Consider the following 27867-nt stretch of genomic DNA (forward strand, 5'->3'; position numbering starts at 1 on the left):
TCTCTTTCTCCCCTTTCCCTCTCTCTCTCTCCCCTTTCCCTCTCTCTCTCTCCCCTTTCCCTAACTCTCTCTCCCCTTTCCCTCTCTCTCTCTCCCCTTTCCCCCTCTCTCCCTCTCCTTTCCTTCTCTCTCTCCCCTTTCCCTCTCTCTGTCTCCCCTTTCCCTCTCTCTCTCTCCCCTTTTCCTCTCTCTCCCTTTTCCCTCTCTCTCTCTCCCCTTTCCCTCTCTCTCTCTCCCCTTTCCCTCTCTCTCTCTCCCCTTTTGGAACTACACAAAATAGACTCTATAAACTATAATCACTACACTATATAGACAGTATAAATTCTATAGAAAATAAACATTACATTATATAGACTCTGTAAACTATAATCACTACACTTTATAGACTCTATAAATTATAAGCACTGCACTATATAGACTCAAATAAACTACAATCACTACACTATATACTCTCTATAAACTATAAACACTGCACCATATAGACTCTATAAACTTTGAACACTACACTATATAGACTCTACAAATGCTTTTAACACTACACCATATAGACTCTATAAACTATTATCACTACACTATATAGACTCTATAAACTATGAACACTACACTATTTAGACTCTATAAACTATAATCACTACACTTTATAGACTCTATAAACTATAAGCACGGCACTATGTAGACTCTATAAACTACAATCACTACACTATATAGACTCAATAAACTATAAACACTGCACCATATAGACTCTATAAACTATGAACACTACACTATATAGACTCTACAAATGCTTTAAACACTACACCATATAGACTCTATAAACTATAATCACTACACTATATAGACTCTATAAACTATGAACACTATACTATATAGACTCTATAAACTATGAACACTACACTATATTGACTCTATAAAGTATAATCACTACACTAAAAATACTCTATAAACTATGAACACTACACTATATAGACTCTATAAACTATAATCACTACACTATATAGGCTCTATAAACTATGAACACTACACTATATAGACTCTATAAATGCTATAAACAATAAACACTACGTTATATAGACTCTAGAAACTATAAGCACTACACTATACAGACTCTATAAACTATGAACACTACACTATATAGACTCTATAAACTATAATCACTACGCCATATAGACTCTATAAACTATGAACACTACACTATATAGACTCTACAAATGCCATAAACAATACACCATATAGACTCTATAAACTATAATCACTACACTATATAGACTATATAAACTATGAACACTACACTATATAGACTCTATAAACTATAATCACTACACTAAATAGACTCTATAAACTATAATCACTACACCATGTAGACTCTATAAACTATAAACACTACACTATATAGACTCTATAGACTATACGCACTACACTATATTGACTCTTTAAACTATGAACACTACACTATATAGACTCTATAAACCAGGAACACTACACTATATAGACTCTATAAACTATAATCACTACACTAAATAGACTCTATAAACTATAATCACTACACCATGTAGACTCTATAAACTATAAACAGTACACTATATAGACTCTATAAACTATACGCACTACACTATATTGACTCTTTAAACTATGAACACTAAACCATATAGACTCTATAAACTATGAACACCACTATGTAGACTCTATAAACGCTATAAAAAATAAACACTACATTATATAGACTGTGTAAACTATAAGCACTACACTATATAGACTCTATAAACTACAATCACTACACTATATAAATCAATAAACTATGAACAGTACAGGATATAGACTCTATAAACTATAATCACTATACTATATAGACTCTATAAACTATAAGCACTACACTATATAGACTCTATAAACTATAATCACTACACTATATAGACTCTATAAACTATAAACACTGCACCATATATACTTTATAAACTATGAACACTACACTATATAGACTCTACAAATGCCATAAACACTACACCATATAGACTCTATAAACTATAATGACTACACTATATAGACTCTATCAATTATGAACACTACAATATATAGGCTCTGTAACCTATAAGCACTACATTATATAGACTGTATAAACTATGAACACTACACTATATAGACCCTATAAACTTTAATCATTATACTATATAGACTGTATAAACTATGAACACTAAACCATATTGACTCTATAAACTATAAACACTACACTATGTAGACTCTATAAACGCTATAAGAAATAAACACTACATTATATAGACTGTGTAAAATATAAGCAGTACACTATATGGACTCTATAAACGTTAAACACTACACTATATAGACTGTATAAACTATGAACACTATACTATATAGACTCTATAAATTATGAACACTACACTCTATATACTCTATAAAGTATGAACACTACGCTATATAGACTCTATAAACTATGAACACTACACTATATAGACTCTATTAACTATGATCACTATACTATATAGACTCTATAAACTATGAACACCACTATATGGACTCTATAAACTATAAGCACTACACTATATATACTCTATAAACTATAAACACTACATTATATAGACTCTATAAACTATAAACACTACACTATATAGACTCTATAACCTATAATCACTACACTATATAGACCCTATAAACTATAATCACTACACTATATAGACTCTATAAACTGTAAGCACTACACTATATAGACTCTATAAACTATGAACACTACACTATATATACTCTATAAACTATAATCACTACACACTATAGACTCTATAAACTAAAATCACTACACTATATAGACTTTAAACTATAAACACGACATTATATCGACTCTATAAACTATAATCACTACACTATATAGACTCTATAAACTATGAACACTACAATATATAGACTCTATAAACTATAATCACTATACTATATAGACTCTATAAACTATAAGCACTGCACTATATAGACTCTATAAACTATAATCACTGCACTATATTGACTCTATAAACTATGAACACTACACTATATAGACTCTATAAATTATAATCACTACACTATATTGACTCTATAAACTATGAACACTACACTATCTAGACTCTATAAACTATAATCACTACACTATATCGACTCTATAAATTCTACAAACAATAAAGACTACATTATATGGACTTCATAAACTATAAGCACTCACTATATAGACTCTATAAGCTATGAACACTACACTATATATACTCCATAAACTATAATCACTACATACTATAGACTCTGTAAACTATAATCACTACATTATATAGACTCTATAAGCTATGAACACTACACTATATAGACTCTATAACCTATAATCACTACACTATATAGACTCTATAAATGCTATAAACACTACACCATTTAGACTCTATAAACTTTAAACACTACATTATATAGACTCTATATAGTGAACGTTTGACTCCAGTCTGGCTTATCTCAGCACCAATACCCTCTGTGAGAATACTCCTGTCACGGAGATACAGTGGATACCCTAATAGTCGCTCGATTGCAGGAGGATGTATAGAGTGTATATAGTGTAGTGATTATAGTTTATAGTGTCGATATAGTGTAGTGTTCATAGTTTATAGAGTCTATATAGTGTAGTGCTCATAGGTTATAGAGCCTATATAGTGATGAGCGTTTTGCTGGCCATGTCTCGCCGGCAGCGGTGGTGAGCTGGTGGTGACGGGTGCTTTGCTGGCCATTTCTCCCAGGCAGCGGTGGTGAGCTGGTAGTGATGAGCGCTTTGCAGGCCATGTCTCCCCGGCAGCAGTGGTGAGCTGTTGGTGACGGGTGCTTTGCTGGCCATGTCTCCCAGGCAGCGGTGGTGAGCTGGTGGTGATGAGCACTTTGCTGGCCATATCTCCCAGGCAGCGGTGGTGAGCTGGTGGTGATGAGTACTTTGCTGGCCATGTCTCCCAGGCAGCGGTGGTGAGCTGGTTATGATCAGCACTTTGCTGGCCATGTCTCCCAGGCAGCAGTGGTGAGCTGGTGGTGATGAGCGCTTTGCTGGCCATGTCTCCCAGGCAGCGGTGGTGAGCTGGTGGTGATGAGCGCTTTGCTGGCCATGTCTCCCAGGCAGCGGTGGTGAGCTGGTGGTGATGAGCGCTTTGCTGGCCATGTCTCCCAGGCAGCGGTGGTGAGCTGGTGGTGACGGGTGCTTTGCTGGCCATGTCTCCCAGGCAGTGGTGGTGAGCTGGTGGTGATGAGTGCTTTGCTGGCCATGTCTCCCAGGCAGCGGTGGTGAGCTGGTGGTGATGAGTGCTTTGCTGGCCATGTCTCCCAGGCAGCGGTGGTGAGCTGGTGGTAATGAGCGCTTTGCTGGCCATGACTCCCAGGCAGCGGTGGTGAGCTGGTGGTAATGAGCGCTTTGCTGGCCATGTCTCCCAGGCAGCGGTGGTGAGCTGGTGGTGATAACACTTTGCTGGTGGCTGCCTTTTAAAGATGGCGGCTGGCGTGATGCAACAGCGGGGCGATGGCGAGCGGGCGAATGAGAGCCTGCCCACCATGGAAACGGCGTGTTTTGCAGGAGTGTATATATAATGAGGTGGGCTCAGGAAGATACAGTGTGAGAACCCACCATTTTCATCAGCGGGTAGGACTCCATTTTACTCACCCGTAACCCCACTTAGAAAATTCAGCCCTATACCGTGTCGTGTATATAGTCAATATAGTCTCGATTGTGTAGTGCCTATAGCGAATCTATATAGTGTAGTGTTTATAGAGTCTATATAGGATGATGCTTATAGTTTATAGTCTTTTTTGTCTAGTGTTTATACTTTATAGAGTCTAAATAGTATAGGTTCTCATTTATAGCGTATAGTTTATAGTGCAATGTTTATAAGATATAGAATCTATGTAGTTTACTGTTAATAAAGTCCATATAGTGGGGTGTTTATAGTTTATAGAATCTACATGGTGCAGTGTTTATAGTATATAGAGTCTATATGGTATCGTGTTTATAGGTTATAGAATCTATATAGTATATATACAGAGTTTTCACAGGATAGTGTTCATAGTTTATAGAGTCTATATGGTATAGTGTTTATAGTTTATAGAGGCTATATATTATAGTGTTTGTAGATTTTAGAGCCTATATAGTGTAGTGTTTATCGGTTGTAGAGTCTATATGGTCTAGTGTTTGTAGTTCATAGAGTCTATATAATGTAGTGTTTGTAGTTGATAGAACCTATATAATATTTTGTTTGTAGTTGATAGAGCCTATATAATGTAGTGTTTGTAGTTGATAGAGTCTATATAATGTAGTGTTTGTAGTTGATAGAGTCTATATAATGTAGTGTTTGTAGTTGATAGAGTCTATATAGTGTAGTGTTTGTACTTGATAGAGCCTATATAATGTAGTGTTTGTAGTTGATAGAGTCTATATAATGTAGTGTTTATAGTTCATAGAGCCTATATAATGTAGTGTTTGTAGTTGATAGAGCCTATATAATGTAGTGTTTGTAGTTGATAGAGTCTATATAATGTAGTGTTTGTAGTTGATAGAGCCTATATAATGTAGTGTTTGTAGTTGATAGAGTCTATATAATGCAGTGTTTGTAGTTGATAGAGTCTATATAATGTAATGTTTGTAGTTGATAGAGTCTATATAATGTAATGTTTGTAGTTGATAGAACCTATATAATATTTTGTTTGTAGTTGATAGAGTCTATATAATGTAATGTTTGTAGTTGATAGAGCCTATATAATGTAGTGTTTGTAGTTGATAGAGCCTATATAATGTAATGTTTGCAGTTGATAGAGCCTATATAATGTAGTGTTTGTAGTTGATAGAGTCTATATAATGTAGTGTTTGTAGTTGATAGTGCCTATATAATGTAGTGTTTGTAGTTGATAGAGTCTATATAATGTAGTGTTTGTAGTTGATAGTGCCTATATAATGTAGTGTTTGTAGTTGATAGAGTCTATATAATGTAGTGTTTGTAGTTGATAGAGTCTACATAATTTAGCATTAATGAAATATAGAGTTTTTGTGGTTTACAGATTCTATGTAGTGTAGTACTTATAGTTTATAGCGTCTATATAGTCAAGTGTTTATAGTTTATAGAGTTTATATAATGTAATGTATATAGTCAATATGGTCTACATTGTGTACTTATTATAGACAATCTACACAGTCTAGTGTTTATAATTTATAGCGTCTATATAGTTTACTGTTTATAGTTTATGGAGTCTATATAGTGCTGTGCTTATAGCTTATAGAGTTTCTTTGGTACAATGTTTATAGTTTATAGAGTCCATATAGTGTAGAGTATATAGTCAATATGGTCTACATTGTGTAGTGATCATAGCAAATCTATATAGTCTAGTGTTTACAGTTTATAGAGCCTATATGGTGCAGTGTTTATAAAGCTTATATAGTGCCGTGCTTATAGCTTATAGAGTTTATTTAGTACAGTGTTTATAGTTTATAGAGTCCATATAGCATAGTGTATATAGTCAATATGGTCTACATTGTGTAGTGATTATACTGAATCTATATAGTCTAGCGTTTATAGTTTATAGAGTCTATATAGTTAGTCTATATAGTTTAGTGTTTATAGTTTATAGAGCCTATATAGTATAGTGTTTCTAGTTTATGGAGTCTATATAGTGCAGTGTTTATAAGATATAGAGTCTATATAGTGTACTGTTTATGGTTTATAAAGTCCTATGGTGGAGTGTGTATAGTTTATAGAGTCAGCATAGTTTAGTTTTTAAAGTTTATAGAGTCTATATAATATAGTGTTTATGGTTTATAGATTCTATATAGTGTAGTGTTTATGGTTTATGGAGTCTATATAATGTAGTGTTTATAGTTTATAAAGTCCATATAGTGTTGTGCTAATTGGTTACAGAGCATTTATAGCATAGTGTATAGAGTCTATATAATGTAGTATTTGTGATACATAGTTTTTATAGTATAGTGCTTATAATTTATGGAGACTATGTAGTCTAGTGTTTATAGAGTCTATACAATGTAGAGTTTATAATTTATAAAGTCAATACAGTGTAGTGTTTATAGTTTGTAGAGTCTATATGGTCTGGTGTTTATATATAGTTTATAGAGTCTATATAATGTAGCGTTTATAGTTTATAAAGTCCATATAATGTAGTGTGTATAGTTGATGGAGTCTATATAGTCTAGTGTTTGTGATATATAGAATTTTTATAGTTTATAGATTCTATATAGTGCAATGTTTATAGTTTATAGAGTCTATATAATGTAGTGTTTAGAGTTTATTAAGCCCATATAGTGTAGTGCTTATTGGTTACAGAGTCTATGTAGTATAGTATTTATAGTGCATAGAGGCTATATAATGTAGTGTTCATAGTTTACAGAGTCTATATAATGTAGTGTTTGTAGTTTATAAAGTCCATATAGTGCAGTGTTTATTGGTTACAGAGTCTCTATCATGTAGGTTTAGCATATATAAGGCAGGAATTCTCCCACCCCCACCCCCGTGCTGTGTATGGAGGAGGAGAATTTTGCTATGTTTTGAATTGTGTATGCATCACATTGATGAGACAGAGAATTAAACATTGAACAAGGATTCTGTGAAATAAAATCAGGATCTGATTTAATGGAAATACATTTTGCAGAAAGTGAATTATTTCAATCAATCGAAGATGCTGTGGCTGATTGTGAGGCAGCTCCATTTGTCCCTGAATGAGAAACAGAGAGAAGAATCCATTGCAGATTCACAGCAAACCCCCAGGCATGGAGACCTCACCAGGCACCCTATAGAGTGAGACACGTAAACTTAGTTCCATTTCAGTCACAGTGAAGGCACTTGATGCACACCAGCTGTTCCAACTTTCTGCGTGGTATCAATAATTCAGAACCATTGATGCTGACAGTGCAATTAATGTACAAATACATTCTCCAAACCACGCACAGCAAGATCCCAACAGGCAGGAAATCAGCCTAATTACAAACTCAAATGTTGGGAGTAATATGGTTGGAAAGGAGACCAGACAACAGTAGGGAGACAGTGGTGTAGTGGTCATGTCACTGGACGAGTAACCCAGAGCTTCAGACTAATCCTCTGAGGACACAGGGTCAAATCCCACAACAACAACCACTCAGTTCAAGGGCAATTAGGGAGGGGCAACAAATATTGGTCTCATCAGTGATACCTGCATCCCATTAAGGAGTAAAACAAAAAAAGGTGTCAATTTGATCTTTCTGACAGTGCAGCACTGACCCTCTGACGGTGCGACACTCCCTCAGTACTGACCCTCTGACAGTGCAGCACTCCCTCAGTACTGACCCTCTGACAGTGCGGCACTCCCTCAGTACTGACCCTCTGACAATGCAGCACTCCCTCAGTACTGACCCTCTGACAGTGTGACACTCCCTCAGTACTGACCCTCTGACAGTGCAGCACTCCCTCAGTACTGACCATCTGACAGTGCGGCACTGACCCTCTGACAGTGCAGCACTCCTTCGGTGCTGACCCTCTGACAGTGCGGCACTCCCTCAGTACTGACCCTCTGACAGGGCAGCACTCCCTCAGTACTGACCCTCTGACAGTGCGGCACTGACCCTCTGACAGTGCAGCACTCCTTCGGTGCTGACCCTCTGACAGTGCGGCACTCCCTCAGTACTGACCCTCTGACAGGGCAGCACTCCCTCAGTACTGACCCTCCGACAGTGCAACACTCCCTCAGTACTGACCCTCTGACAGTGCGGCACTCCCTCAGTACTGACCCTCTGACAGTGCAGCACTCACTCAGTACTGACCCTCTGACAGTGCAGCACTCCCTCAGTACTGACCCTCTGACAGTGCTGCACTCCCTCAGTGCTGACCCTCTGACAGTGCGGCACTCCCTCAGTACTGACCCTCTGACAGGGCAGCACTCCCTCAGTACTGACTCTCTGACAGGGCAGCACTCCCTCAGTACTGACCCTCTGACAGTGCAGCACACCCTCAGTACTGACCTTCTGACAGTGCAGCACTCCCCCAGTACTGACACTCTGACAGTGCAGCACAACCTCAGTACTGACCCTCTGACAGTGCGGCACTCCCTCAGTCCTGACCCTCTGCCAGTGCGGCGCTCCCTCAGTACTAACCCTCTGACAGTGCAGCGCTCCCTCAGTACTGACCCTCTGACAGTGCAGCACTCCCTCAGTACTGACCCTCTGACAGTCCAGCACTCCCTCAGTACTCACCCTCTGACAGTGCAGCACTCCCTCAGCACTGACCCTCTGACAGTGCGGCACTCCCTCAGTACTGACCCTCCAACAGTGCAACGCTCCCTCAGTACTGACCCTCTGACAGTGCGGCACTCCCTCAGTACTGACCCTCTGACAGTGCAGCACTCCCTCAGTACTGACCCTCTGACAGTGCAGCACTCCCTCAGTACTGACCCTCTGACAGTGCAGCACTCCCTCAGTACTGACCCTCTGACAGTGCAGCACTCCCTCAGTACTGACCCTCTGACAGTGCAGCATTCCCTCAGTACTGACCCTCTGACAGTGCGGCACTCCCTCAGTACTGACCCTCTGACAGTGCAGCATTCCCTCAGTACTGACCCTCTGACAGTGCAGCACTCCCTCAGTACTGACCCTCTGACAGTGCAGCACTCCCTCAGTACTGACCCTCTGACAGTGCAGCACTCCCTCAGTACTGACCCTCTGACAGTGCAGCACTCCCTCAGTACTGACCCTCTGACAGTGCTGACTCTACACGGGGTCTAATTTACACATTGAGTGATGGTGTTCAATGCAATTTTGGTTTCATTTCTCTCAGAGGGAACATTAACCACTTACTGATTTAGCACAGTGGAGGTCATAAGCCTTCAAACTGTCAACTTTGACAGTTCCGTAGATGTTCACAGTGTCGATCTTCCATTCAGAGTCACTGTGGTCAAAGTTCAGCAGATGAGTACCATTCAGACAGGCCTAAAGGGAAGGCACAGATCACCAACTTAACCCAGCTGCATCTGCTCTACATACAGTCCCGAGGGTCACGGTTATACCCGAGGGACACGGTTATACCCGAGGGTCACGGTTATACCCTAGGGACACGGTTATACCCTAGGGACACGGTTATACCCGAGGGACACAGTTATACCCGACCATCACGGTTATACCCGAGGGACACGGTTATACCCGAGGGACATGGTTATAATCGAGGGACACGGTTATAATCGAGGGACACGGTTATACCCGAGGGACACGGTTATACCCGAGGGTCACGGTTATACCCGAGGGACACGGTTATACCCGAGGGTCACAGTTATACCCAAGGGACACATTGATACTCGAGGGGCAGTTATACTCAAGGGTCACAGTTATACCCGAGGGTCACAGTTATACCCGAGGGACACAGTTATACCCGAGGGTTACAGTTATACGCGAGGGTCACAGCTATACCCGAGGGACACAGTTATACCCGAGGGACACAGTTATGCCCGAGGGGCACATTGATACCCGAGGGTCACAGCTATACCCGAGGGACACAGTTATACCGGAGGGACACAGTTATACCCGAGGGACACAGTTATACTCGAGGGACACATTGATACTCGAGGGACACAGTTATACCCGAGGGACACAGTTATACCCGAGCGACACAGTTATACCCGAGGGACACTGTTATACTCGAGGGACACAGTTATACCCGAGGGACACAGTTATACTCGAGGGACACAGTTATACTCGAGGGACACAGTTATACTCGAGGGTCACAGTTATACCCGAGGGACACATTGATACCCGAGGGACACAGTTATACTCGAGGGTCACAGTTATACCCGAGGGACACAGTTATACCCGAGGGACACGGTTATACCCGAGGGACATGGTTATACCCGAGGGACACGGTTATACCCGAGGGAGACATTATTATCTGAGGGCCTGGAGCAGGAAAGTGGGGCAATGGATTTGCCCCCTCCCAGTTAATGGAGTCTGTCAGTGCCGATACCTATTGAAGTGGGGAAGGTTTGGGGTTGCTGTGGAGCTTTGTTGCTGTGCTCTAACCATCCATTGCTGTACCGGAGTTTGCGGGGGGCAGTGGGCGGGTTTACCTTTCCCTGGAGGAAGGCAATGCCCCCTGTGAGTCTGCCCCTGTGATCTGGCCTCTCTCTCACCCCCGGCCTTTCTTGGCCCCCGGCCTCTCTCGGTAGTCTGCAGCCGCTGTGGCACCCCTCCCTTCACTGGCACGATAGCAGGTCAGGGCGATGGGCAATGTGACAACCCCACCCCACCAACCCCAGCGCCACCCCCTCCCCTTTATACCGACCTCCCCACAACACCTCCCAGGCCGTCACCAGAGAGCTGGTGACATCGAACCCTCCCAACTGTCCCCAGGGGGCTCAAAGGGTAAAGATCAGAGGTGGAGGGCAGGTGGAGAGAGGGTGAGGGGAGTGAAGGAGAGGCGAACACAAGCTGGTGTGAAGGGGAAGTGTTGCCGGGCAGTGTTGCCAGGCAGTGTTGCTGGGCAGTGTTGCTGGGCAGTGTTGCCGGGCAGTGTTGCCGGGCATTGTTGCTGGGCAGTGTTGCTGGGCAGTGTTGCCGGGCAGTGTTGCCGGGCAGTGAAGGGGCAGTGTTGCCAGGCAGTGTTGCAGGGCAGTGTTGCCGAGCAGTGTTGCCGGGCAATGTTGCCGGGCAGTGTTGCCGGTCAGTTTTGCCAGGCAGTGAAGGGGCAGTGATGCCGGGCAGTGAAGGGGCAGTGTTGCCGGGCAGTGTTGCCGGGCAGTATTGCCGGGCAGTGTTGCCGGGCAGTGAAGGGGCAGTGTTGCCGGGCAGCGAAGGGGAAGTGTTGCCGGGCAGTGTTGCCGGGCAGTGTTGCCGGGCAGTGTTGCCGGGCAGTGTTGCCGGGCAGTGTTGCCGGGCAGTGTTGCCGGGCAGTGTTGCCGGGCAGTGAAGGGGCAGTGTTGCCGGGCAGTAAAAGGGCAGTGTTGCCGGGAAGTGTTGCCGGGCAGTAAAAGGGCAGTGTTGCCGGGCAGTAAAAGGGCAGTGTTGCCGGGCAGCGTTGCCGGGCAGTGTTGCCGGGCAGCGTTGCCGGGCAGTAAAAGGGCAGTGTTGCCGGGCAGCGTTGCCGGGCAGTGTTGCCGGGCAGTAAAAGGGCAGTGTTGCCGGGCAGTAAAAGGGCAGTGTTGCCGGGCAGTAAAAGGGCAGTGTTGCAGGGCAGTGTTGCCGGGCAGTGTTGCCGGGCAGCGTTGCCGGGTAGTAAAAGGGCAGTGTTGCCGGGCAGTGTTGCCGGGCAGTGCTGCCGTGCAGTAAAAGGGCAGTGTTGCCGGGCAGTGTTGCCGGGCACTGAAGGGGCAGTGTTGCCGGGCAGTGTTGCCAGGCAGTTTTGCCGGGCAGTGAAGGGGCAGTGTTGCCAGGCAGTGTTGCAGGGCAGTGTTGCCGAGCAGTGTTGCCGGGCAATGTTGCCGGGCAGTGTTGCTGGGCAGTTTTGCCAGGCAGTGAAGGGGCAGTGATGCCGGGCAGTGTTGCCGGGCAGTGTTGCCGGCCTGTGTTGCCGGGCAGTGTTGCCGGGCAGTGAAGGGGCAGTGTTGCCGGGCAGTGTTGCCGGGCAGTGTTGCCGGGCAGTGTTGCCGGGCAGTGTTGCCGGGCAGTATTGCCGGGCAGTGTTGCCGGGCAGTGAAGGGGCAGTGTTGCCGGGCAGCGAAGGGGCAGTGTTGCCGGGCAGTGTTGCCAGGCAGTGTTGCCGGGCAGTGTTGCCGGGCAGTGAAGGGGCAGTGTTGCCGGGCAGTAAAAGGGCAGTGTTGCCAGGCAGTGTTGCCGGGCAGTAAAAGGGCAGTGTTGCCGGGCAGTGTTGCCGGGCAGTAAAAGGGCAGTGTTGCCGGGCAGCGTTGCCGGGCAGTGTTGCCGGGCAGTGTTGCCGGGCAGTGTTGCCTGGCAGTAAAAGGGCAGTGTTGCCGGGCAGTGTTGCCGGGCAGTGTTGCCGGGCAGTAAAAGGGCAGTGTTGCCGGGCAGTGTTGCCGGGCAGTGTTGCCGGGCAGTGTTGCCGGGTAGTAAAAGGGCAGTGTTGCCAGGCAGTGTTGCCGGGCAGTGCTGCCGTGCAGTAAAAGGGCAGTGTTGCCGGGCAGTGTTGCCGGGCACTGAAGGGGCAGTGTTGCTGGGCAGTGTTGCTGGGCAGTGTTGCCGGGCAGTGTTGCCGGGCAGTGAAGGGGCAGTGTTGCTGGGCAGTGTTGCCAGGCAGTGTTGCAGGGCAGTGTTGCCGAGCAGTGTTGCCGGGCAGTGTTGCCGGGCAGTGATGCCGCACAGTGTTGCCGGCAGTGTTGCCGGGCAGTGTTGCGGGGCAGTGTTGTCGGGCTGTGTTGCTGAGGAGTGTTGCCAGGCAGTAAAAGGGCAGTGTTGCCAGGCAGTGAAGGGGCAGTGTTGCCGGGCAGTGTTGCCGGGCAGTGTTGCCGGGCAGTGTTGCTGGGCAGTGTTGCCGGGCAGTGTTGCCGGGCAGTGTTGCCAGGCAGTGTTGCCAGGCAGTAAAAGGGCAGTGTTGCCAGGCAGTGTTGCCAGGCAGTGAAGGGGCAGTGTTGCCAAGCAGTGTTGCTGGGCAGTGTTGCCGGGCAGTGAAGGGGCAGTGTTGCCGGGCAGTATTGCCGGGCAGTGATGCCGGGCAGTGTTGCCGGGCAGTGTTGCTGGGCAGTGAAGGGGCAGTGTTGCCGGGCAGTGTTGACGGGCAGTGTTGCCAGGCAGTGTTGCCAGGCAGTAAAAGGGCAGTGTTGTTGGGCAGTGTTGTTGGGCAGTGTTGTTGGGCAGTGTTGTTGGGCAGTGTTGTTGGGCAGTGTTGTTGGGCAGTGTTGTTGGGCAGTGAAGGGGCAGTGTTGCCGGGCAGTGTTGACGGGCAGTGTTGCCGGGCAGTGAAGGGGCAGTGTTGCCGGGCAGTGTTGCCGGGCAGTGTTGCCGGGCAGTGTTGCTGGGCAGTGATGCCGGGCAGTGTTGCCGGGCAGTGTTGCCGGGCAGTGAAGGGGCAGTGTTGCCGGGCAGTGTTGCCGGGCAGTGAAGGGGCAGTGTTGCCGGGCTGTGTTGCCAGGCTGTGTTGCCGGGCAGTGTTGCCGGGCACTGAAAGGGCAGTGTTGCCGGGCAGTGTTGCAGGGCAGTGTTGCCGGGCAGTGAAGGGGCAGTGTTGCCGGGCAGTGCTGCCGGGCTGTGTTGCCGTGCAGTGTTGCCAGGCAGTGTTGTTGGGCAGTGAAGGGGCAGAGTTGCTGGGCAGTGTTGCCGAGCAGTGTTGCCGGGCAGTGTTGCCGGGCATTGTTGCCGGGCAGCAAAAGGGCCGTGTTGCCGGGCAGTGTTGCTGGGCAGTGTTGCCGGGCAGTAAAAGGGCAGTGTTGCCGGGCACTGTTGCCGGGCAGTAAAAGGGCCGTGTTTCCGGGCAGTGTTGCCGGGCAGTGTTGCCGGGCAGTAAAAGGGCAGTGTTGCCGGGCATTGTTGCCGGGCAGTGTTGCCGGGCAGTAAAAGGGCAGTGTTGCCGGGCAGTGTTGCCGGGCAGTGTTGCCGGGCAGTAAAAGGGCAGTGTTGCTGGGCAGTGTTGCCGGGCAGCAAAAGGGAAGTGTTGCCGGGCAGTGTTGCCGGGCAATGTTGCCGGGCAGTAAAAGGGCAGTGTTGCTGGGCAGTGTTGCCGGGCAGCAAAAGGGCAGTGTTGCCGGGCAGTGTTGCCGGGCAGTGAAGGGGCAGTGTTGCCGGGCAGTGTTGCCGGGCAGTGATGCCGGGCACTGTTGCCGGCAGTGTTGCCGGGCAGGGTTGTCGGGCAGTGTTGCCGAGGAGTGTTGCCAGGCAGTAAAAGGGCAGTGTTGCCGGGCAGTGTTGCTGGGCAGTGTTGCCGGGCAGTGTTGCCGGGCAGTCTTGCCGGGCAGTCTTGCCGGGCAGTCTTGCCGGGCAGTGTTGCCGGGCAGTGTTGCCAGGCAGTAAAAGGGCAGTGTTGCCGGGCAGTGTTGCCAGGCAGTGAAGGGGCAGTGTTGCCGGGCAGTGTTGCCGGGCAGTGAAGGGGCAGTGTTGTCGGGCAGTGTTGCCGGGCTGTGTTGCTGGGCAGTGATGCCGGGCAGTGATGCCGGGCAGTGTTGCCGGGCAGTGTTGCTGGGCAGTGAAGGGGCAGTGTTGCCGGGCAGTGTTCACGGGCAGTGTTGCCGGGCAGTGAAGGGGCAGCGTTGCCGGGCAGCGTTGCCGGGCAGTGTTGCCGGGCTGTGTTGCCGGGCAGTGTTGCCGGGTAGTGATGCCGGGCAGTGTTGCCGGGCAGTGTTGCCGGGCAGTGAAGGGGCAGTGTTGCCGGGCAGTATTGCCGGGCAGTGTTGCCGGGCAGTGAAGGGGCAGTGTTGCCGGGCAGTGTTGCTGGGCAGTGTTGCTGGGCAGTGTTGCCGGTCTGTGTTGCCGGTCTGTGTTGCCGGTCTGTGTTGCCGGGCAGTGTTGCCGGGCAGTGTTGCCGGGCAGTGTTGCCGGGCAGTGTTCCTGGGCAGTGAAGGGGCAGTGTTGCCGGGCAGTGTTGCCGGGCAGTGTTGCCGGGCAGTGTTGCCGGGCAGTGTTGCCGGGCCGTGTTGCCGGGCAGTGAAGGGCTAGTGTTGCCAGGCAGTGTTGCCGGGCTGTGTTGCCGGGCAGTGTTGCTGGGCAGTGATGCCGTGCAGTGTTGCCGGGCAGTGTTGTTGGGCAGTGAAGGGGCAGTGTTGCCGGGCAGTGTTGCCGGGCAGTGTTGCCGGGCAGTGAAGGGGCAGTGTTGCCGGGTAGTGTTGCCGGGCAGTGTTGCCGGGTAGTGTTGCCGGGCAGTGTTGCCGGGCAGTGTTGCCGGGCAGTGTTGCCGGGCAGTGATGCCGTGCAGTGTTGCCGGGCAGTGTTGTTGGGCAGTGAAGGGGCAGTGTTGCCGGGCAGTGTTGCCGGGCAGTGTTGCCGGGCAGTGTTGCCGGGCAGTGTTGCCGGGCAGTGTTGCCGGGTAGTGTTGCCGGGCTGTGTTGCCGGGCAGTGTTGCCGGGCAGTGTTGCCGGGCAGTGTTGCCGGGCAGTGTTGCCGGGCAGTGTTGCCGGGCAGTGTTGCTGGGGAGGATAGGCAGGTTTACTGTGATTCCCAGTTCATGGTCACCCGGGTTCATGGTCAGGAATTGTGGCTGGATTTGGACCAGACGACCCAGCCCGAAAAGGGGTAACAGCGGCTCTGACAATCATCTCCTCAGCACCATCTTGAAGCCAAGCCCCATCACTCAGGGTATCAGTCAGGAGGATGTTTCTAACGCCCCATCGCTCAGGGTATCAGACCAGAGGATGTTTCTAACGCCCCATCGCTCAGGGTATCAGTCAGGAGGATATTTCTAAGCCCCATCGCTCAGTGTATGAGTCAGGAGGATATTTCTAAGCCCCATCGCTCAGTGTATGAGTCAGGAGGATATTTCTAAGCCCCATCGCTCAGGGTATCAGTCAGGAGGATATTTCTAACGCCCCATCGCTCAGGGTATCAGTCAGGAGGATGTTTCTAACGCCCCATCGCTCGGGATATCAGTCAGGAGGATATTTCTAACGCCCCATCGCTCGGGATATCAGTCAGAAGGATGTTTCTAACGCCCCATCGCTCGGGGTATCCATCAGGAGGATGTTTCTAACTCCCCATCACTCAGGGTATCAGTCAGGAGGATTTTTCTAACGCAGGGACCTTACCTGATAACAGTTCTTCCAGAAAAAGAAGGTGAGATTGAAACTCTTCCCTCTCATGTTCAGCTCACAGCACTTGTCCTGCATCGGAGCCCAGTTCTTATCCACTTGGCAGCTGTAAACCACCTTCTCTTTGGCTCCGTCAAAGCAGGGAGCGAAGTGGAAGGGAATAGTGACAGGTTCCTCACCCTGCTGAAAGTTAATAACAAAACTGCGGAGACAAAAACACGGGTAACAAAGAGTTAGGCTTCTTCCCGCTGGAGTTTACAAGAGGAAGAGATCACTTGATTGAAACAGAAAAGATCCTAAGGGTGGATGTGGAGAGGATGTTTCCTCTTGTGGAAGAATCTGGAACTAGGGGTCACTGTTTAAAAATAAGGGGTCGTCCATTTAAGACAGAGATGAGGAGACATATTTTCTGAGGGTGGAGAGTCTTTGGATTCTCTTCCCCAACAGTCGGTGGAAACAGAGTCTGTGAATATTTTGAAGGCCGAGCTGGGTAGATCCTCGATGAACGAGGGGGTGAAAGGTTATCGGGGGTGAAAGGTTATCGGGGGTCGGCAGGAATGTGGGGTTCAGGTTACAATCAGATCAGGCACGGAGCAGGCTCGAGGGGCCGAGTGGCCTCTCCTAATGTGTATGTTCATGTCCAACTCAAACATTGTCCAATACAATTGAGAGGGAAGCAAGTCATACAGGAGGTTCGACTGTGATTGAGGAGCTCAGTGTTATATGAAGCAGTTAAACTCCCTCAGTACTGACCCTCTGACAGTGCAGCACTCCCTCAGTACTGACCCTCTGACAGTGCAACACTCCCTCAGTACTGACCCTCCGACAGTGCAGCACTCCCTCAGTACTGACCCTCTGACAGTGCAGCACTGCCTCAGTACTGACCATCTGACAGTGCGGCATACCCTCAGTACTGACCCTCCGACAGTGCGGCACTCCCTCAGTACTGACCCTCTGACAGTGCAGCACTCCCTCAGTACTGACCCTCTGACAGTGCAGCACTCCCTCAGTACTGACCCTCTGACAGTGCAGCAATCCCTCAGTACTGACCCCCTGACAGTGCAGCACTCCCTCAGTACTGACCCTCTGACAGTGCAGCACTCCCTCAGTACTGATCCTCCGACAGTGCAGCACTCTCTCAGTACTGACCCTCTGACAGTGCAGCACTCCCTCAGTACTGATCCTCCGACAGTGCAGCACTCCCTTAGTACTGACCCTCTAAAAGTGCAGCACTCCCTCAGTACTGACCCTCTGATAGTGCAGCACTCCCTCAGTACTGACCCTCTGACAGTGCAGCACCCCCTCAGTACAGACTGACAGTGCATTTTATGTGTGGCAGGATGTGGTTGGGTGTTGGGTGAACCGGGAAACATAACTCATTATAATTCATGGTGTCCCAGGCAGGGATTAAGTACCGAACTAACTTTACCCTCCCTTCCAGCTCTGCTTCCCTTGCTATATGCATTGCAATACCTCGAATGCTTTCCCAATTCACGTTAAATATCATCGGGGTTTTGGCCTCTATTTTATCTCCTTTATCTTGCTGTACTGTTAGTTTCAGGGATTTGTGAATACATTCACCAAATTCCCATCTGTGTCTCTACTTTTCTCAATAACCTCCCATTGATTGTGTAATCTCTTGTCATGTTTATACTCCCCTATTGCATTATCGCACACTTCTCTAGATTGAATTCCATTTGTCACTTTTCTGAAGCTGAATCTGACCAGTTCATCGATATCTTCCGACAGTCTCCAGCTATATTCAGCACTACCAACCACAGAAATCATTCTTGTATCATCTGCAAACTCCTTAACCACCGTCCCTAAATTTAAACACTGGTTCAGCCTCAGCTGGAGTATTGTTTCCAGGATCTGGAATGCACTGCCTGAGAGTGTGGTGGAGATAGGGTCAATCAAGTGGTTAGGATCTGGAATGCACTATCTGAGACTGTGGTGGAGGCAGGGTCAATCGAGTGGTTAGGGTCTGGAATGCACTGTCTGAGAGTGTGGTGGAGACAGGGTCAATCGAGTGGTTAGGATCTGGAATGCACTGTCTGAGAGTGTGGTGGAGACAGGATCAATCGAGTGGTTAGGATCTGGAATGCACTGTCTGAGAGTGTGGTGGAGACAGGGTCAATCGAGTGGTTAGGATCTGGAATGCACTGTCTGAGAGTGTGGTGGAGACAGGGTCAATCGAGTGGTTAGGGTCTGGAATGCACTGTCTGAGAGTGTGGTGGAGACAGGGTCAATCGAGTGGTTAGGGTCTGGAATGCACTGCCTGAGAGTGTGGTGGAGACAGGGTCAATCGAGTGGTTAGGGTCAGGAATGCACTGTCTGAGAGTGTGGTGGAGACGGTCAATCGAGTGGTTAGGATCTGGAATGCACTGCCTGAGAGTGTGGTGGAGACAGGGTCAATCGAGTGGTTAGGGTCTGGAATGCACTGTCTGAGAGTGTGGTGGAGACGGTCAATCCAGTGGTTAGGATCTGGAATGCACTGTCTGAGAGTGTGGTGAAGACAGGGTCAATCGAGTGGTTAGGATCTGGAATGCACTGCCTGAGAGTGTGGTGGAGACAGGGTCAATCGAGTGGTTAGGGTCTGGAATGCACTGTCTGAGAGTGTGGTGGAGACAGGGAAATCGAGTGGTTAGGGTCTGGAATGCACTGTCTGAGAGTGTGGTGGAGACAGGGTCAATTGAGTGGTTAGGATCTGGAATGCACTGTCTGAGAGTGTGGGGGAGACAGGGTCAATCGAGTGGTTAGGATCTGGAATGCACTGCCTGAGAGTGTGGGGGAAATAGGGTCAATCGAGTGGTTAGGATCTGGAATGCACTGTCTGAGAGTGTGGTGGAGACAGGGTCAATCGAGTGGTTAGGATCTGGAATGCACTGTCTGAGAATGTGGGGGAGACAGGGTCAATCGAGTGTTTAGGATCTGGAATGCACTCTTCATTTCTTAACTAGTTTTCCATATGTGACCTTGTCAAAAGCCTGATTAAAATCCACACGGATGATTGAGTGATAAATCCCGGGGATGGGATGTCGATTGAGGGAATAGGGCCACTGAGGATTTCTACCACTTTGACAGATGATGTGATTGAGTGAGGAGTGTGCGGAATGGAGAGATGAGTGAGTTTGAGCTGGTCTGGGATCAGACAGGATACGGTAGATGTGGATCCAAGTCTGGAGCCACTTCAATGCCATCTGCTCAAATACAGATCAGTGGGTGAAGATTACTGTCCTGTCTGGGAATGAGATGAGGGCGGGAATTTCCCAACGTTTGCTGGAGAGAGTCAAGATTTAACTGCGAGTCCTCTTGCTGGAGTAAGTTACCATTCGATCAGGGTGAAGTGCTGTTAAACAGGATAGAAGCCAGAATGACTGAAGGCAGGACAGGGGACTGGCTGGTGGGGCTGAGAGGAGATCTCCTCAGATACTAAGAGAAAGACACACGGGGTATAACAAGGCAGCTTTGCTGCCAATTCATTTGGGGGAGATCTTACTGTTTCGAGTCTTCTGGGACCATTCCACAAACCACAAGCATCATCTCTTCCTTTAAAACAGTCGGGAAGCGTTTGGTGAATGGCACTTTCTAAAGAAGCCAAACAATTAATGTCAGTTATCTGCAGAATTAAAGCATCACAGCATTACACAGTGACACAAGCACTTACACTCTGACTCATGCACACACAAACAGACTGGTACAAACACACACACACTGCCTGACATGCACACAGACACTGGCACAAACACACACACACACACACAGACACAGGCAAACTGACACAAACACACACACATACATACAAACAGACTCATGTACACACACACATACTGACCCGCACACACGCACACTCACTGACACACACACAAACAGACTGGTACAAACACACACACGCACAGACACAGGCAAACTGACACAAACACACACACATACACACAGACTCATGCACACACACACACACACACTGACCCGCACACATGCACACTCACTGACACACGCACAAACAGACTGGTACAAACACACACACACAGACTGACTGACATGAATACACATTGGTTAACACACATACTGACACAGCCACACACACACATTGATGATATACTTCATGTGACAGGAAGCAGTTACAGCTTGGTGTTAAGGTTAATAAACCACTCAACAGCTTCAGCTGATTAAGAGTGTGAATGTGTCTTTAAATAACATTCACAGGTCTATGTACATTACTTAGACTGGTAGAAGGCACAGAACTTACTACAGACCATGCCCACACAGGTTCTACCCCCACACCCCGGGGGAGAGAGAGAGAGAGAGGGAGATGGGGGGGAGAGAGAGGGAGACAGGGGAGAACAGAACTTACCACAGTCCAGTCCCACACAGGTTGAAGGGCCATTACAGCAGTGGTTAGTGAGCAGAGCTGTGAGAAAGATACGGAGAATAAATAAAGAGTGATGCAGCGGTGGCTAATTATACTCCTTAGACTGATCCCTCCTCATCCCACACCCTCTATCCACCCCTCTCCATCTATTCCCCGCCCCCCGCCGCCTCCACAGGGATAAAGATCCAAACAGGAGAACACGCCCGACAACAGGACCCAGAGGGTGGTGACGGTCTGGAATACACTGCCTGGGAGGGTGGTGGAGGCGGGTTGCCTCACATCCTTTAAAAAGTACCTGGATGAGCACTTGGCACGTCATAACATTCAAGGCTATGGGCCAAGTGCTGGTAAATGGGATTAGGCAGGTAGGTCAGGTGTTTCTCACGTGTCGGTGCAGACTCGATGGGGCCGAAGGGCCTCTTCTGCACTGTGTGATTCTGTGATTCCAATCAGCAGGATGAACATGGATGCGGGAGCGCTGATTGTATCACTGAGCAAGGAGCAAACACAGTCAAATTCCTTAAATAACTGTCAAAATGCTGATCCCAGGTGAGAGTCAAACTAAGCTGAATGATAGCCCTGCCCCATGTTGGCTAAAGTGAAAACAGTACACAGTCTCTGCAGTACAGCCGGTACACAGTCTCTGCAGTACAGCCGGTTCACAGTTTCTGCAGTACAGCCGGTACACAGTCTCTGCAGTACAGCCTGTACACAGTCTCTGCAGTAGAGCTGGTACACAGTCTCTGCAGTACAGCCAGTGCACAGTCTCTGCAGTACAGCCGCTACACAGTCTCTGCAGAACAGCTGGTACACAGTCTCTGCAGTACAGCCGGTACACAGTCTCTGCAGTACAGCCGGTACACAGTCTCTGCAGTACAGCCGGTACACAGTCTCTGGAGTACAGCCGGTACACAGTCTCTGCAGTACAGCTGGTACACAGTCTCTGCAGTACAGCCGGTACACAGTCTCTGCAGTACAGCCAGTACACAGTCTCTGCAATAAAGCCGGTACAGTCTCTACAGTACAGCCGGTACTCATTCTCTGCATTACAGCGTACACAGTCCCTGCAGTACAGCCTGTACACAGTCTCTGCAGTAAAGCCAGTACACAGTCTCTGCAGTACAGTCTGTATACAGTCTCTGCAGTAAAGCCAGTGAACAGTCTCTGCAGTACAGCCAGTACACAGTCTCTGCAGTACAGACAGTGCACAGTCGCTGCAGTTCAGCCAATACACAGTCTCTGCAATACAACCGGTACACAGTCTCTGTAGTACAGGCAGTGCACAGTTTCTGCAGTACAGCCGTTACACAGTCTCTGCAGTACAGCCGGTACACAGTCTCTGCAGTACAGCCGGTACTCATTCTCTGCAGTACAGCGTACACAGTCCCTGCAGTACAGAATGTACACAGTCTCTGCAGTAAAGCCAGTGCACAGTCTCTGCAGTACAGCCAGTACACAGTCTCTGCAGTACAGCGTACACAGTCCCTGCAGTACAGTCTGTACACAGTCTCTGCAGTACAGCCAGTACACAGTCTCTGCAATACAGCCAGTACACAGACTCTGCAGTACAGCCTGTAAACAGTCTCTGCTGTACAGCAGGTACGCAGTCTCTGCAGTACAGCCGGTACACAGTCTCTGCAGTAGATCCGGTTCACAATTTCTGCAGTACAGCCAGTGCACAGTCTCTGCAATACAGCCAGTACACAGACTCTGCAGTACAGCCTGTAAACAGTCTCTGCTGTACAGCAGGTACGCAGTCTCTGCAGTACAGCCGGTACACAGTCTCTGCAGTAGATCCGGTTCACAATTTCTGCAGTACAGCCAGTGCACAGTCTCTGCAGTACAGCCGGTACACAGTCTCTGCAGTACAGCCAGTGCACAGTCTCTGCAGTACAGACGGTACACAGTCTCTGCAGTACAGCCGGTTCACAGTTTCTGCAGTACAGCCGGTACACAGTCTCTGCAGTACAGCCGGTACACAGTCTCTGCAGTAGAGCCGGCACACAGTCTCTGCCGTACAGCCAGTGCACAGTCTCTGCAGTAAAGCCAGTACACAGCCTCTGCAATACAGCCAGTACACAGACTCTGCAGTACAGCCTGTAAACAGTCTCTGCAGTACAGAGGGTACGCAGTCTCTGCAGTACAGCCGGTACACAGTCTCTGCAGTACAGCCGGTTCACAGTTTCTGCAGTACAGCCGGTACACAGTCTCTGCAGTACAGCCGGTACACAGTCTCTGCAGTAGAGGCGGTACACAGTCTCTGCAGTACAGCCGGTGCACAGTCTCTGCAGTACAGCCGCTACACAGTCTCTGCAGTACAGCTGGTACACAGTCTCTGCAGTACAGCCGGTACACAGTCTCTGCAGTACAGCCGGTACACAGTCTCTGCAGTACAGCCGGTACACAGTCTCTGCAGTAGAGACGGTACACAGTCTCTGCAGTACAGCCAGTGCACAGTCTCTGCAGTACAGCCGGTACACAGTCTCTGCAGTACAGCCGGTTCACAGTTTCTGCAGTACAGCCGGTACACAGTCTCTGCAGTACAGCCGGTACACAGTCTCTGCAGTAGAGGCGGTACACAGTCTCTGCAGTACAGCCAGTGCACAGTCTCTGCAGTACAGCCGCTACACAGTCTCTGCAGTACAGCTGGTACACAGTCTCTGCAGTACAGCCGGTACACAGTCTCTGCAGTACAGCCGGTACACAGTTTCTGCAGTACAGCCGGTACACAGTCTCTGCAGTTCGGCCAATACACAGTCTCTGCAATACAACCGGTACACAGTCTCTGCAGTACAGCCGGTACACAGTCTCTGCAGTACAGCCAGTACACAGTCTCTGCAATACAGCCAGTACACAGTCTCTGCAATAAAGCCGGTACAGTCTCTACAGTACAGCCGGTACTCATTCTCTGCATTACAGCGTACACAGTCCCTGCAGTACAGCCTGTACACAGTCTCTGCAGTAAAGCCAGTGCACAGTCTCTGCAGTACAGACGGTACACAGTCTCTGCAGTACAGCCGGTTCACAGTTTCTGCAGTACAGCCGGTACACAGTCTCTGCAGTACAGCCGGTACACAGTCTCTGCAGTAGAGCCGGCACACAGTCTCTGCCGTACAGCCAGTGCACAGTCTCTGCAGTAAAGCCAGTACACAGTCTCTGCAATACAGCCAGTACACAGACTCTGCAGTACAGCCTGTAAACAGTCTCTGCAGTACAGAGGGTACGCAGTCTCTGCAGTACAGCCGGTACACAGTCTCTGCAGTACAGCCGGTTCACAGTTTCTGCAGTACAGCCGGTACACAGTCTCTGCAGTACAGCCGGTACACAGTCTCTGCAGTAGAGGCGGTACACAGTCTCTGCAGTACAGCCGGTGCACAGTCTCTGCAGTACAGCCGCTACACAGTCTCTGCAGTACAGCTGGTACACAGTCTCTGCAGTACAGCCGGTACACAGTCTCTGCAGTACAGCCGGTACACAGTCTCTGCAGTACAGCCGGTACACAGTCTCTGCAGTAGAGACGGTACAAAGTCTCTGCAGTACAGCCAATACACAGTCTCTGCAGTACAGCCGGTACACAGTCTCTGCAGTACAGCCGGTTCACAGTCTCTGCAGTACAGCCGGTACACAGTCTCTGCAGTACAGCCGGTACACAGTCTCTGCAGTAGAGGCGGTACACAGTCTCTGCAGTACAGCCAGTGCACAGTCTCTGCAGTACAGCCGCTACACAGTCTCTGCAGTACAGCTGGTACACAGTCTCTGCAGTACAGCCGGTACACAGTCTCTGCAGTACAGCCGGTACACAGTTTCTGCAGTACAGCCGGTACACAGTCTCTGCAGTACAGCCGGTACACAGTCTCTGCAGTACAGCCAGTACACAGTCTCTGCAATACAGCCAGTACACAGTCTCTGCAATAAAGCCGGTACAGTCTCTACAGTACAGCCGGTACTCATTCTCTGCATTACAGCGTACACAGTCCCTGCAGTACAGCCTGTACACAGTCTCTGCAGTAAAGCCAGTGCACAGTCTCTGCAGTACAGTCTGTACACAGTCTCTGCAGTAAAGCCAGTGCACAGTCTCTGCAGTACAGCCAGTACACAGTCTCTGCAGTACAGCCAGTGCACAGTCGCTGCAGTTCGGCCAATACACAGTCTCTGCAATACAACCGGTACACAGTCTCTGCAGTACAGCCAGTGCAAAGTCTCTGCAGTACAGCCGGTACACAGTCTCTGCAGTACAGCTGGTACACAGTCTCTGCAGTACAGCCGGTACACAGTCTCTGCAGTACAGCCGGTACACAGTCTCTGCAGTACAGCCGGTACACAGTCTCTGCAGTACAGCCGGTACACAGTCTCTGCAGTACAGACGGTACACAGTCTCTGCAGTACAGCCGGTACACAGTCTCTGCAATAAAGCAGGTACAGTCTCTGCAGTACAGCCGGTACTCATTCTCTGCATTACAGCATACACGGTCCCTGCAGTACAGCCTGTACACAGTCTCTGCAGTAAAGCCAGTGCACAGTCTCTGCAGTACAGTCTGTACACAGTCTCTGCAGTAAAGCCAGTGCACAGTCTCTGCAGTACAGCCAGTACACAGTCTCTGCAGTACAGCCAGTGCACAGTCGCTGCAGTTCGGCCAATACACAGTCTCTGCAATACAACCGGTACACAGTCTCTGTAGTACAGGCAGTGCACAGTTTCTGCAGTACAGCCGTTACACAGTCTCTGCAGTACAGCCGGTACACAGTCTCTGCAGTACAGCCGGTACTCATTCTCTGCAGTACAGCGTACACAGTCCCTGCAGTACAGCCTGTACACAGTCTCTGCAGTAAAGCCAGTGCACAGTCTCTGCAGTACAGCCAGTACACAGTCTCTGCAGTACAGCGTACACAGTCCCTGCAGTACAGCCTGTACACAGTCTCTGCAGTACAGACAGTACACAGTCTCTGCAATACAGCCAGTACACAGACTCTGCAGTACAGCCTGTAAACAGTCTCTGCAGTACAGCGGGTACGCAGTCTCTGCAGTACAGCCGGTACACAGTCTCTGCAGAACAGACAGAACACAGTGTCTACAGTACTGCTGGTACACAGTCTCTGCAGTACAGCCAGTATACAGTCTCTGCAGTATAGCCGGTACAGAGTCTCTGCAGTACAACCGGCACACAGTCTCAGCAGAACAGCCAGTACACCGTCTCTGCAGTACAGCCAGTACACATTCTCTGCAGTACAGCCAGTACACAGTCTCTGCAGTACAGCGTACACAGTCCCTGCAGTAAAGCCTGTACACAGTCTCTGCAGTACAGCCAGTACACAGTCTCTGCAATACAGCCAGTACACAGACTCTGCAGTACAGCCTGTAAACAGTCTCTGCAGTACAGCGGGTACGCAGTCTCTGCAGTACAGCCGGTACACAGTCTCTGCAGAACAGACAGAACACAGTGTCTACAGTACTGCTGGTACACAGTCTCTGCAGTACAGCCACTATAAAGTCTCTGCAGTATAGCCGGTACAGAGTCTCTGCAGTACAACCGGCACACAGTCTCTGCAGAACAGCCAGTACACCGTCTCTGCAGTACGGCCAGTACACAGTCTCTGCAGTACAGCCGGTATACAGTCTCTGCAGTACAGCCTGTACACAGTCTCTGCAATACAGTCAGTACGCAGTCTCTGCAGCACAGCCAGTACACAGTCTCTGCAGTACAGACGGTATAAAGTCCTTGCAGAACAGCCAGTGCACAGTCTCTGCAGTACAGCTGGTACACAGTCTCTATAGTACAGCCAGTAAACAGTCTCTGCAGTACAGCCGGCACACAGTCTCTGCAGTACAGCCTGTATACAGTCTCTGCAGTACAACCAGTTCACAGTCTCTGCAGTACAGCCGGTACACAGTCTCTGCAGTACAGCCAGTGTACAGTCTCTGCAGTATAGCCGGTACAGAGTCTCTGCAGTACAACCGTCACACAGTCTCTGCAGTAAAGCCAGTGCACAGTGTCTGCAGTACAGTCTGTACACAGTCTCTGCAGTAAAGCCAGTGCACAGTCTCTGCAGTACAGCCAGTACACAGTCTCTGCAGTAAAGCCAGTGCACAGTCGCTGCAGTTCGGCCAATACACAGTCTCTGCAATACAACCGGTACACAGTCTCTGTAGTACAGGCAGTGCACAGTTTCTGCAGTACAGCCGTTACACAGTCTCTGCAGTACAGCCGGTACACAGTCTCTGCAGTACAGCCGGTATACAGTCTCTGCAGTACAGCCTGTACACAGTCTCTGCAATACAGTCAGTACACAGTCTCTGCAGCACAGCCAGTAAACAGTCTCTGCAGTACAGCCTGTATAAAGTCCTTGCAGAACAGCCAGTGCACAGTCTCTGCAGTACAGCTGGTACACAGTCTTTATAGTACAGCCAGTAAACAGTCTCTGCAGTACAGCCGGTACACAGTCTCTGCAGTACAGCCTGTATACAGTCTCTGCAGTACAGCCAGTGCACAGTCTCTGCAGTACAGCCGGTACACAGTCTCTGCAGTACAGCCAGTATACAGTCTCTGCAGTATAGCCGGTAAAGAGTCTCTGCAGTACAACCGTCACACAGTCTCTGCAGAACAGCCAGTACACCGTCTCTGCAGAACAGCCAGTACACCGTCTCTGCAGTACAGCCAGTACACATTCTCTGCAGTACAGCCAGTACAGAGTCCTAAAATAACTTTCAAAATGATGACCCCAGGTGAGATTCAACCCAGGCTGAATGATAGCCGTGCCCCAGGTGAGCTGAAGTGAAATCAGTAAAGTCTCTGCAGTACAGCCAGTACACAGTCTCTGCAGTAGAGCCAGTGCACAGTCTCTGCAGTACAGCCAGTACACAGTCTCTGCAG

General features: G+C 48.9%; 1 protein-coding gene across 1 annotated transcript; it reads right to left on the bottom strand.

Moving 5' to 3' along the window:
* Positions 1-9784: 9784 nt before the first annotated feature.
* Positions 9785-21101, bottom strand: LOC144695305 (galectin-8-like). The gene is made up of 4 exons (XM_078566207.1): positions 20981-21101; positions 20126-20214; positions 16624-16828; positions 9785-9943 (listed from the first exon to the last, which is right to left on the bottom strand). The coding sequence occupies exons 1-4, from the start codon at positions 21011-21013 to the stop codon at positions 9800-9802; spliced, it is 471 nt and encodes a 156-aa protein (XP_078422333.1). The 5' UTR covers positions 21014-21101; the 3' UTR covers positions 9785-9799.
* Positions 21102-27867: the final 6766 nt, after the last annotated feature.

Source organism: Cetorhinus maximus, chromosome 21 (genome assembly GCF_964194155.1).
Source record: "Cetorhinus maximus chromosome 21, sCetMax3.hap1.1, whole genome shotgun sequence".
In the NCBI taxonomy this organism is placed as follows: domain Eukaryota; kingdom Metazoa; phylum Chordata; class Chondrichthyes; order Lamniformes; family Cetorhinidae; genus Cetorhinus; species Cetorhinus maximus.

What these genes read in the sequence shown, in the direction of transcription:
- LOC144695305 (XM_078566207.1), bottom strand. Translation starts at nt 21,013, where the DNA reads ATGGCCCTTCAACCTGTGTGGGACTGGACTGTG. An exon ending in GTCCCAGAAGACTCGAAACA is followed by an intron (nt 16,829 to 20,125) that starts GTAAGATCTCCC and finishes TTGTCTCCGCAG; the next exon opens with TTTTGTTATTAACTTTCAGC. An exon ending in TCTGGAAGAACTGTTATCAG is followed by an intron (nt 9,944 to 16,623) that starts GTAAGGTCCCTG and finishes CCTTCCCTTTAG; the next exon opens with GCCTGTCTGAATGGTACTCA.